Source organism: Podarcis muralis, chromosome 1, assembly GCF_964188315.1.
Source record: "Podarcis muralis chromosome 1, rPodMur119.hap1.1, whole genome shotgun sequence".
Taxonomy (NCBI): domain Eukaryota; kingdom Metazoa; phylum Chordata; class Lepidosauria; order Squamata; family Lacertidae; genus Podarcis; species Podarcis muralis.
Window position 1 is genome coordinate 58,914,480 of NC_135655.1, and position 12,876 is coordinate 58,927,355.

General features: G+C 41.0%; 1 protein-coding gene across 1 annotated transcript in view; it reads right to left on the bottom strand.

The window, feature by feature from the left end:
• Positions 1–209: 209 nt before the first annotated feature.
• The window catches only part of TPCN2 (two pore segment channel 2), a 30,213-nt gene continuing 17,546 nt past the window's right edge, over positions 210–12,876 (bottom strand). Inside the window, exons 14-25 of the mRNA XM_077929487.1 lie at positions 11,583–11,702; positions 10,783–10,842; positions 10,566–10,694; positions 10,096–10,145; positions 9,234–9,333; positions 9,044–9,115; positions 7,300–7,373; positions 7,067–7,151; positions 6,835–6,917; positions 5,733–5,814; positions 4,532–4,617; positions 210–3,680 (exon numbers count right to left, since the gene is read on the bottom strand). Coding sequence (XP_077785613.1) covers positions 3,602–3,680; positions 4,532–4,617; positions 5,733–5,814; positions 6,835–6,917; positions 7,067–7,151; positions 7,300–7,373; positions 9,044–9,115; positions 9,234–9,333; positions 10,096–10,145; positions 10,566–10,694; positions 10,783–10,842; positions 11,583–11,702 — 1,020 coding nt within the window. The 3' untranslated portion in view covers positions 210–3,601. The remainder of the gene's footprint in view (positions 3,681–4,531; positions 4,618–5,732; positions 5,815–6,834; positions 6,918–7,066; positions 7,152–7,299; positions 7,374–9,043; positions 9,116–9,233; positions 9,334–10,095; positions 10,146–10,565; positions 10,695–10,782; positions 10,843–11,582; positions 11,703–12,876) is intronic.

Consider the following 12,876-nt stretch of genomic DNA (forward strand, 5'->3'; position numbering starts at 1 on the left):
ACTCATAAGGCAGGAATTTAAGCAAAAATGTGGCAACACCAATTGAGCTAAACAATGCACGAATAAGAGTTGACAGTAACCCACCTCAGACAAAACTGCCCCCAAAAATCTAGATGCTCAAAATGTTCAGAAAACCAGAGGACAGCTTAATATTTCAGACAGCCCAATATCAAACAAGCAGTCACACAAAATAAATGGGAGGATTCCAGTTGTTTCAAAAATATTTTACTATATTAATTAATTACATTCAAATTCTTGTGCTCTCAGCAATGGACTTGCATTGATACACTTAATTTTTAATGCATTTTTAAAAATCACAAAATACACAATCCTAGTGGTTTTTCTATAAAAGATCCCAGAGCATGAATAAAAGGCATGTTGCATTGATATATTGGGCATATTGTACTGGTCAAATGGCACTATTTTATTTTATTGAAAGTTGCATAAGAGGAACTTTTTGGGAGCCCCAACTGGTGTTACGAGTATAGAAAAATGCTCATTTTACTTGTAATTTGAAAAGGCGAAAAGTTACAGAGACATACTGTTCACAACTAAAGGTGAAACTAAATTAAGACATGCCCTAGCCATTATTAGATGGAGGAACATAAAAAAACAGTCCCAAAGTTCCCATGAGTTTATTATAAATGAAGAACCAGGTAAATTAATCTGGCATGTCACAGAGACAGCTATGGTATGTTCGTTATTCCCAATGCGCCAGCCTTGTACACACAGGCATATTTTTATTTTATTTTTGTATGAGGGGAGCATTCAGAACTGCAATCCTTTATGTGCAGTCTGAAGTGGTGCAGTGATGGAAGCAGTGCCAGATTTACGTATAAGCTAAACAAGCTATAGCTTGGGGTCCCACTCTCTTGGGGGCCCCCAAAAAATGTAAAGGGAAAATGTACTGGATGCACTGGAACAAAAACTTTGATAAAATATATTTCTTATGTGCAAATGACTTTAGATACCTATTAGGTCCATAAATTACCATATAGCATGTATTCAACTCAAAAAACAGTGGAAATTTGTTGTTGACAAAGGACAGCTGGACATATAATGGGCCCCATTACCTTCAGTAGCTTAGGGCCTCATCAAACCTAAATCCAGCCCTGGCTGGAAGTATTCTACCATATGACTGTACTGAACGTGTGTGTTGCCCTGAAAGAGCTCTACTGATGCTAAGACAGGAATAATTCCAGGGCTGGTATAATGGAGCATACATGTGAAATTGCTACAAAGGGATCACTACTCATTGCTTCTTTTTTACAATTCTATTTATCTTTGCTCGTCAACTGCAAAGATTGGAACTGTTTTCCTGAGGAATGAACGTGGTGTGCCAGTTTCCCTAATTTGTGCGGCAGGTTACTCAACACATTCTGATGTCCCTGTTCGATTCTCTGTACACTCCCCCCCTCCCCGTTGTCGTTTGGGGGACAAGTGGTACCTCTCAGGGGTCTGGTTACTTGGTTTAGAACTGCTTATGAATCTAGAATCTACTTGCTAGCCGAAGTTCACAAGGAGAATGGGGAAAAGGGGGCAGAGCATGCCTTATGATGAAAATAACAGAAAGGGGCTATTTAATAGCTCTTGCTGACTAAATGAATCACAGGAATGGATATCAGAAGCAATGTGTCACAACACAGAACTCCTTAACCGGCAGGGATAGTCTCCATAACATCTGCTGTCTATATCATGGTGTAATGAACTACTTTTACTTCTAAAACTGTATTTTTAGGACTCTTTCAAGGACTCGCATCCCAAGGTATTGCACACATGCTGTGATGGAACCACAGCTCATTCCTGCACAAGAGAATTTTGACTAAATGCCCAAGACAAATATTTAGACTACTACTACAATTAAAAGCACTGAGATTTTCCTACTGTAATTCTCTTTTTTGTTTTTTAAAATTTGATGGCACAACAGCCTCGAATTCTCATTTTACTAATATAAAATGGATATTGGTTTCACCTTTGTCTAATGGGATTCAACAGCAACGCAATAGTCCAAATACCAAAGGCTGTCTAGAAGTTTTATTTCACACTGCCAATAACTTCAGAGTCTACACTTGAAACATGGCTTTAAGCACCAGTCTTTGTAAGCATGGCAATGTACGGAAGTTACAGCTCCATGCAACCTCAAGATCCCATATGTAACGTTCTAGCAAAATACCAAAGCCCTCAGAAACAAAAGGATGATAATGGGAATAGCCAGAACTATGGCAGGGTAGTACAATTAGGAATGAAACATGTGCTCGACAGTCTAATAATTTTAAGAACGTATACAAGCAAAACCCCTAAGAGCAAAGGGGTGCTCCCTCTCATCTTCTACTTGCCATATAAAAACCATAGTGGTGCTAATCCAGAAGCAGTCATGTTCCACAAGGCATTGCGCATGATCAGATAGCGGCCTAAGATAGCAAATGAGGCTGTGCGTTCTCCTCCACGCTGCAAGAAAGAGGTGGCTCCTCCTAGAAATCTGGTGAACATCAAATTTGCCCACAGGTTTCCCAAACCAAGACATGGCATATGTGCACAGAAGCCTGCTTCAATGCACATGTCTCCCTTATTGCAACAAGGCATATAAATATAAATATCTGTATATCAACAACAACAAGGAGGCACAATCCATCACGCCCAACTATTGTGAAACTGCCAATCCATTTAATAAGGCATGTGTGGGAATTTAAAATAGGGAGAGCAGGTCTGCGGTTCTCAAACTGCTTCAGTGTAAACCCAGCAACAGGAACAACTGAGTGCAATTGCTATGAAGATGCTGTACTGGCACTGCATTATTCTTCATTCTAACCTAGGCTGCATATACACTTTACTGTTAAAGCACATTCAAAGCATATTTTCCTCTCAAAGAATTCTGGGCACTATAGTTCATTCATCGATGATAGGAAATGCAGTTCTCTAAGGGGTAAACTACAGCACCTAGAATTTTGGAGAAGACTGTGTTTTGGATGTGCGTATACAGTCATAGATTTACCACTTTGGAGCAGATGATATTGGAAAAGAATTCCCAGGATAATGGCATCTTGTTTCAATCCTCAAGCTTTTGCATTAAATATTTACTTTTTTAAAAGAAAAAAGATACTATTTTCCAAGAACTTTCCCCGTTATCAAGGCATTGTCCGTGGCACATCACACACACAAAAATAACAGAAAAAGTTTAAGTCCGACTATCTACAGGGTTTATGTTTTCAAATGCTAGCAGCAAGCCAGCATAGTAGTTCTACATCTTCCACAGTTTCCATTCTAAAGTGCAGTGTCATTAATGCATTTCCCTTCTTTAAAAGACTTAATTGCTCTGTCACATTATTTCCCAGATTTTTAAAGTTCTGTATTTTTAATGTGACAGTGCCATAAGCTTATAAAAGTCAACTTAAAATAAAGTCAAATTAGGATTTTTAAAAAAAAATAATGTTTTAAATGAACCGTTTAAAACAAACCTTTAAAGACTATGTACTCCAGGCACCATTCAAAAATAAAATCAAAGATATAGAGTACTTCTTTCAGAAAGATTCCCGATATCTTTCCTTCTGCTACAAAACCTGCATGCAGGCATGACTAGGAGAAACTGCTGCTTCCACCTGTGTCATCTACATAGATGCATGTGTGGGTGCTGGTGAAGTTTTTCAATTAGCTCTTCTTCTGTAGGTTCTTCCAAAACATCCCTAGAAGAACAAAACAGGAGCCATTAGAAGTCAACAGAGCTAATGTCTCAGCGCAGATTTTGCACACCTTTATGTACTCTAGATATGAGGGACGCGGGTGGCACTGTGGTCTAAACCACAGAGCCTAGGGCATGCCGATCAAAAGGTTGGCGGTTCGAATCCCCGCAACGGGGTGAGCTCCTGTTGCTCAGTCCCTGCTCCTGCCAACCTAGCAGTTCGAAAGCACCTCAAAGTGCAAGTAGATAAATAGGTACCACTCCTTTGGGAAGGTAAACGGCATTTCCATGCGCTGCTCTGGTTCGCCAGAAGCGGCTTAGTCATGCTGGCCACATGACCCGGAAGCTGTACGCTGGCTCCCTTGGCCTATAGAGTGAGATGAGCGCCGCAACCCCAGAGTCATCCACGACTGGACCTAACAGTCAGGGGTCCCTTTACCTTTACATACTCTAGATGCAACTTCTACAGTCACTTGAACATTAATAACCTCTGTGGTGGCACACACTTTCTAAGTTGGTCTTCAAGGTACAGTTCACCCACAAAATGTTTTACAGTTATCCCATATGCCCTTGCAGAGAATATAAAAGAATCCAACATCAAAAGGGGATTCACTCTCTTTCAATCAGGGAAAATAATACATCTTTCTAAAATCTGGTACCACACTGTGTCTTGACTATACTGTGTCTATAAGGTTAGTCCCTATTGAATATTCTGATCTTTAACAGTTAAAGAAACAATCACTTGTGCAACACAAACTTCGCAGCCCTTAGGGAAATTCTAGTGTCAACAGCCATTCAACTAGTCCTAAAAACGTGTTTTAAATCAGGAAATAAGATTAAGCACTCCATACTCACCGGAACATGAGTTCCATTGTCATCTGGTATTCAACTTCTGAGAGAGATGGTCGATGGCAGAGACGGTCCCATTTATGGATAAAATTCTGCCAGTCAAGAGAAAGAATGGGAAGAGGGCTATTTCAGGTGGTCTTTCTGAGAGGTTCTCATCTCCACACCCACCAGGCAAGCATGACTCTACTCATGGAAGCAACCATTCATGGAAGCCTAGCTGTATGCCTCATAAAAGTGAGGTGCACCAGGAGCAGTGGAAATCTGCTCTCCCAGATTTCATGGAAGTTGATGGTGAAACTTCCATGACTTACCTGCCCCTAATCACCACAGCAGCCTTTCTGTACTGAGTAAAAGACAGACAGTTTGAACCCACTCTAAGTCTCAGGATGTAAGGTGGCCCAGGCAAGGACAAGGCTTTTGAAATCAGTCTAAATATTGTTTGGGAGAGGTACTGTAGGGCTAGAGAGGTGTGTCTAAATGGCTATCAGAAAAATAAAATAAAAAAGATGTTTTCATTGTATTTGGGTGTCAAGTCATTTAAGGCTTTGTACACTGGTTCTAACACTTTGGGCCTAGTAGTTCATGTGCGGGCAATGCAGTTCCCTGAGGAAGCGGGTGGTATATCTCTTGCCATATCGTACAGCAAGTGGGCAGCAGTGTTCTGCACTAACTGCAGCTTCCGGGCCATCTTCAATAGTAGTCCCATGTAGAGGGAATGGCAGTAATCCATCCAGGAACATGGGTCACTGAGGCCCACTGAGGCCTCTTGGTCTAGGAATAAACACAGCCAGTGAACCAGCTTTATCTGGGTATATGTGACATCCCTTGCCTCCAACAACTGCTTAGAATTGAGGAGCAGCCCCAAGCTACATATCTGCTCTCTCAGGTGATTTGCTACCCTGTCCAGAACAGGCTGACAGCCCTGCGCCTGGACCTGAGCCCTAAGGACCAACAGGGCCTCCTTCTTGTCAGGCTCCAGTTTCAGTTTACTGACCCTCACCCGGTTCAGCAACTGAACAGCCCAGTCTGATTCAGATGGAATGGAGAGAAAGGGCTGGGCATCATCCGCATACTGACAACATTGTGTTCCAAATACTGCCTGTACAATAGCATAGCTTGCCTATTCCATTTATCCATCAGAGGGTTTGCTATTTCAAGAAGAACAAAAAGTGAATTCTCTTGTGATAATTAAGCCCATCGGCATTACCTCCAGAAGCAAAGCAATGAACAGATTGACCCAGATGACAGAGGAAATCAGCCACCAGGAGACAAAGTATAATTTTGACCATCTAGGGAGGGAAACAGATACATATATTTAAAGATAATCAAATAGCACCTATTATTCCAAATGAATGGGTTGGATCCAGACTTAATCATGCTTAGGCTAAGCCCATTGAAATAAATGGGATTTAAGTTAGTCAGGCATGGTCAACTCTAGATTCAACCCAATGTGTGCTGCTCATGCAGGTGGACCGGCAGCCCACACACACTGGCAGAACTTCAGAGGAGGTCATTCAAAAAACACCGCATTGCAAGTTCCACAATCAGGGCATATTCCAATCCCAGCTCTCCCCGGTTATGAAAGATGAAGCACAGAATTCCAATAATTCTTTCTTCCAATATGTATGCCTGTATGAACAGACATGAGCTTCAAAACATACAGACTAGCCCTGGTAAGTGACATAGAGCAGATTCGAGTTCTTTTTTGTCTAGCAGAATGGTCAACTTTAAGACTATCCCATTTCTCTTTATTTATGCTCTGGACTTCACAAGGGATCCATGTGTTCTACTGGGGATAGATCTCCTAGCTTACACATTTTCAAAAAATGAAATCATAAGCATGGTCCCCATAACCCTGGGTGCAGCCTGATCTCCATGAGGGGGTTATCCTACACTGTTTCTTAAAACTGCAGATTTTAGAGCTTTCCTATCATGCCCTGATATGTGCCTCTTTCTCCCACCCCATTCGCCCGCCCACCAAACAGTACAATTTGTCTCATTCTGCTGTTCTTATTGGTTTCATTTATCATCCATAAAAGTATTTATTTTTTAAAGAACAAAATGTTCTAGAGAACTTTAAGAAACCTCACTCACTTGGTTGGTCCTGATAAAGGGACTAACTGCTGGGTTGCTTTGGGGTTATTTCCAAAGGGACTACAAAATGATCTCTCTGTGCTGATTTTCTGAGGCAGCAGCACATGGCACTCTCCATACTGCAGAAGCAGACCAATTCTCTTCCCCCCAAAATGCAAAGATCTTTTCTACTTTGGAGACATCTGCCAAATGTACAGCTTCTGCCCATTACTTACGGAGATGAGTATCTGGAATATGCATCCAAGAAAACCTGCCAGTTGTTCACAACCATCACATCCCACAAAGTCACCAGGGATGCCTGAGGGACAAGAACGAAAAAAATGAGCCGTAATGGAGATTATTCTAATTTGAGATTTAGAAGCAACAGCAAAGAGAGGAAACTGGTAGGTCTCAAACTGGTAGGGTGAATGTTGAAAATGACAAGAAATCCTTAATGAAAACACTCACCGCAAAGTCATCAAAGTTGTTTGGCCAATATTGCAGCTGTTCAAAGGTGCCGCACTGCAAAGTGGCATTTGTTGCATTGACACCGCTATAAACGAAAAATAAGTGTAAAGTTGTTTCATTATTGTGCACAATGCATTGCAGGACCAGATGAGATGCTGCTCTGCAGCTGGCTATGTTTGCACATGGAAATTACAACAAATTCTGCCTTAAAGCCACATTTAAGTGAGACTTACCTGATGCTTCCCGTAGGAGTAATGGCACCCCTAAACAGCTCCATCCCTACTATTGCAAATGCATAGAAAACCACCTGGAGAAGAATGAATTGGGCATCAGTTATTTTCTATTGCTAAGCTACCAGTGCAAAATCACTGGCAAGACGGTAGTCATTTTATAGGTAAGCTCAACGTTTTCCAGAGCACGCTAATCTTTGTTCACTTTTGAATTTTAATATAAGCAGTTTGGAAAAGAAGCGAAGAGAGCAAAACCTCAAAGCACCTGCTCTGTAGTAATCTCACTGAAGCAAAATACAAGCCCTAGGAGCAGATTCATACACGGATGGGTGGCTCGCTCCAGGATCTTGGTGCATGCTCCTTCATGTGCCTTCTGGGCTTATTCATATGACAGCATCATGTGCCCTTTCTGAATGCCTGCCTTCCTTTTCTAATACAGAACAACAAACCCCTGTGTTGCAAACTTAACACAACAAACAACACAAGCAACAAGACCAGTATACTAGATAGCACTGTAGTTCTTATTGCATAATATACATGATTTAGTACAACAAAAACAAAATGTGTACACTTGTAAATTTTCTAATATATTCAAAAACAAATGAACACACGTCTGTCAATCTTTGAAAGTCCATAAAAGTATAATAAGTCTATGGTTGAAACAAAGTTATAGATGCTATCCTGTGGGGTGAGCGGTGTTGTTTATTGCCTTGCTTTTCTGGCTTTGAGGATTGTGGTCAAACTTTCTAAAAGCCCTAATTACACCCACTGGCACATATAGATACAGACACATAAAAAGGAAGCTTGTGCTTGTCTGCAGCACATAGCTTATGGTTCGTGGAACAATCATTGGCCACATTATGATTCTCAGTGTCCTGACACCCACGATTGCTTTGCTCAATTTTAAATAAATAAATAAATAAATCATAGGAACATTTCCAACAGCTATCTATGTTCAGATCAGAGATGACAGGCCCCTTTCTTAAGGGATTTGCCATCTAAAATATAGGCACATTGAAACAAGAGAGGAAGATAGGAAACAGAAGAACAGGCAGTTGGAGGAAAGTGGCTATTTAAAACAAAAACAACAAACTTTTGCTTCTGGCCTTATTGGGATTATCTGTTCCTACGCTTCCGTGATAGAAAACTCCCACTAATTGTCTGACAAGCTATTTGAGGGATTTATCTTCACCTTGCAATTCCTAAATATGTCAACAGATGGCACTTCACCCTTTAGGACAGAGCTTTCTAAACTGTGTGTAGCAACACATTCGTGTGTTGGCCGCAGTGTGTAAGGGCTCCTCCTGGGGCTGGAAAGGGGTTAGTTTAACCTCCGGTTTGCTAGTAAAACTGAATTGCTGTGTCATGAAATGATGCATGTCTAAAAAGTGTGCCACCAAGGTGAAAAGTTTGGGAAGCTCTGCTTTACGACAACTCTTATTTGTAGCCAATTAAGTTTTACTCTGATTACCCAATGGGTTTGATCAGTGGATTTACTATGAGTAAAAATTAGCTGACTACCACCCTTTACTTTTATATAAGCATCTTGTATATTAAAAAAAAAAAAAACCATAAATGATGCCACACATTATTATAGATAATGCTGTGATAATGGTGACCATACTGTTCCCACTAGGGTGGCCAGAGTTTGCTTACATATATTCCATTGCCAAATATTGTTTTATAAATCTATTTCATTAAGATGAAACATAGAAGGAGAAATGAATCTTTCTTGGCTTTCACTTACCACTAAGATCCCTGCGAAAGATCTTATGTTTTTCACAAGGTCCAACAGTGTACTGGCAACTAAGGACATGAACTGGAAAAAGAGATAGAATCATTAGGATTTTTTTAATTTTAAAAATAGTTCTTATACTTATGAGAACAGAGACTATAACCAAAATTCAGATAAAAGCAACACAGTGAAGCAGAAGTACCTTTATGTTAGGGATGATCCGCAGAAATCGGAACACAATCAGCATGTTTGCCAGGCGAACCATGTCCCACAGAGAGAGCAAGCCCAACATTTCAGGCCTCCTAGAATTAAGATACGAACAAAACAAAACAAAAACCTGGGAGAACGAACCAACACTATAAACTACAACTGCTTTTCTAAGCCAACTAAAAGTGTGATCTTACTCAAGCAAGATGTTCATGCCAGTATTGGAAAAAGGAACACAATGCCACACAGTCTTAAAATAACACATTTGCCTTAAGAGTTATAAGCTGATAATGGCACAGTCATTTACCCATCCTCAGATCACAGTGATGTGACTATTTCAAGTGTTAATATGGCAGTGGGGAGGGTGCAGCGAGCGAAATCAAGCCTATTTGCTATCCTTTCCAAGCTACAATGTTCCAACTGGCCTGCAACCCTCTTATCAAACTCCATTTTAAAGGGACTTGAGACTGAAGAGAAATACAACATTTTGGCTATGATCATACAAAGCCCCATGGCTGTAAGCCTGCTCTTTGCTCTAAAAGAATTTTCCACTGTCCACTGCAGATACTTTCAGATCCCCATGTAATACAGATTATAAACCACTATGTCCCTCCTTACAGTGCCACATCATCATAATCATCATCAATATATTCCTACAAATAAAGAGATACCAGAATCAACCACTATCAGACAAAGCAGTTGATTTTAGAGCTGGATGTGAGACAGTTCCTGGTCACAAGTTTCTAGCCCCACTTTCCTCCAGCAAGAATTCTAGCAAGAAGCAAAGTGGATGTTGGTTAAAGCATCAAAAGTTGCTGGTTTCTGGGAAGCTGAAATTGCTTACAAAGAGCACATACCAGCCTCGATGAGGAAATCCATAGACAGCAAATGTCGACACCTCCAAAACCTTTGAGAAGAAGGAACAGAGCAAAGCTATAGCAATTTCAATCGTTATTTAATAACTGGAATTTAAGTAGTATAAAATATCTATTAGAAACAAATGTCCTATTAACATGCTGGGGAGGGATCTTTATTACAAGCAAGGTCCTAAAAGTTTTCTTTCTTTCTTTTCTCTGAATCCAACAAAGTTGTTTTCACCCATGAAGGAAATATAACCAACACAGTCATACTTTTAAACTCTTACAAACAGGAAGTTATTTTCTGATTTGACTGTGCAAAACACACACACACAGCCTAGGTGAAGTCACATGTACATTCTCTTTACCTATCCTATCCTGCAGCCAGCGATTTGTGGTCAGTGGTCATCTTTACAGTAAAAAACAACAACAACAACAACCCAGAATGGAACTTGCGTAGCAATACTCACCATCAGAACTACAGTCAGAAGGCCATCAAATATGTTGCTTGGATAAGATATGTATCTTTTTAATCCCAGTGCTAGAATTTTCAATGACATTTCCAGGAGGTAGTAGAAAATGAAGACACAGTTTATAACCTTGAAAATTTAGAATTGAGATGCACATTAAGAATTGAGCATTTGGAAGAGCAACTCTTACAGAGAAAGACAGAGAAAGTGGCCTTACCCCTAAAAAAAAGTCATCCCGTGCAGCAGGTTGCTTATCTGCATCTAGTACCATGACCACCTTAAGGGGAAGAGAAACGGAAACTGGTCAGTTGGCACCAAACTTTTAAACTACAACATTATGAAGTGTCCAGAGCAAAGTTGTTCTGAACTGGCACCTAGCACATAAAGCAAGATAGAAAAAGGACCAGACTGTAACTATGTTATAAAGACTGCATTCTCGCCCACTGACCATGGCAGCAGTCAAATATTTCGAGAATCTTCAACAGTTAGGACATACCTAACAGTATATCCATGCATCTCTCATTCCCTTCCTGCAATAGATTCAGGCATCCCCCAATAGGAAGACAAGAAATCTCTAGCTGTGCAGTAAAAGCCACTGCACTTCAAGGGCCAGCAAGAATAGCAGCTATCTGAATTGCTTTGTTTTTGCTTTGTGTTGTTGTAATTGGCATGCAGATACTGTTGGACTCCCATCAACCTCAGCCAGCATGGACAATGGTCAAGGCTGCTGGAAGCTGCAGTGTGGCAACATCTGGAGGGCCACTGGTTCCCCACCACAACATTATCAGTTACTGGGGAGAAACAACAGGAAAGGGCTATCACTGTGCTTTCTAAGAATATCTGCCTGGCTGCAAGTGGAATCAGGATGCTTCCTGGAGTCTTGGTCTGATTCAGCAGGGCTTTTCTTATGAGAACAATTGCTTCACAGAAAACGATGAGGGAACTGGGCTACTAAACTGCCCTGCTAAAACTTGCCATAATGTAAAATCACTACTGTTTGACACATGTTATACTTACGCACACAGACAAAACGTTTGCTACAGCAACAGCATTCCCCAAATAGCCAAAGTAACGGTGACCAAAGACAATTTGGATTCTCTGTAGAAAAGGTGACTGATAATCTGGCCTGGGAGGACGCTGAAAGGAAAGGATATGAGTCTTGTCAACATGACCTGTTGTTTCTTCAATAACACATGGCCTTGAGGAGGCATCTCTTTGGCTTAGGATATGTATCCCTGAGGCCTGCTGCAACAGCACTGTGACAGCTCCACACCTGCATGCAGCCCCTCCTTAGAGACCAAGAAGAAAAGGGTGACAGGGAAGCTATCCCTACCCAGAAATCTCTGAGTGCAACAAGATTAATTCCCTGGCACAACACAATGCCCGCAGTTAATCATTTATTTGCTTAAAATGTCAAAAAAACCCAACAACCCAAAAATGGAACAAAAGGTCCAGTTATCAGCACTGATCATCAATCAAAGGGGTACAGTTAGTAGAAGATGATCTCGCTCAAATGACAGACTGTACAAATCTCTTGCATCGGTTGTGGCATATTTACGCCAATCAGTCAACAAAAAACCATTCTTACCACAATGAGCCAGCTCAACATTACTACTAATCAGAATCTTTAGAAGTCCTTCTCTGGGAACCTTATATAACTGGCAGAAAGGTATATTCTGAACAGTTTTCATATGCATAGGGCAGCGTTTCCCAAACATGGGTCTCCAGGTGTTTTTGGACTACACATCCCATCACCCCTGACCACTGATTCTGCTGGTTAGGGATGATGGGAGTTGTAGTCCAAAAGCAGCAGGGGACCCAAGTTTGGAAACCTCTGGCATAGGGGATCTTTGTCTTATATCTTAATTTTTAATTTTCTGCACATTTTTTGGAGCAGTCAGACCCTATTCAGAAAGCAGGGGTTCATATCTCACTGACCAGCTATAATATATTCTGTTCAGCTTTGCTTTCTTTTATTGGTAGGGGAGCAGCAATTTTCCAAATATGCTTTGAGATTTAGGAAACACAGGAGCCCTATGCATTCGTGAGCCATATATAGAACACTCCTGGGTAGCAGCAGGAGTGGGGCCACACATCTATTCCCATCACTGATGTTATGCCCTTGCCGTTAAACTGCCCTCAACCTTCACATATTGAGCACTGAGGTCTGAAAAGGGAATCCACTGCAGAAGAGCAGTCCACACACAGAGGCTCTACACAAACAGGACACCCATGCCATTTGGTGTCCCAGTTGCACAGAGCTTAGATGTGTGAGCAGCTGCTTGCCTGAAGGGCCCATTGAGGTAGAAAC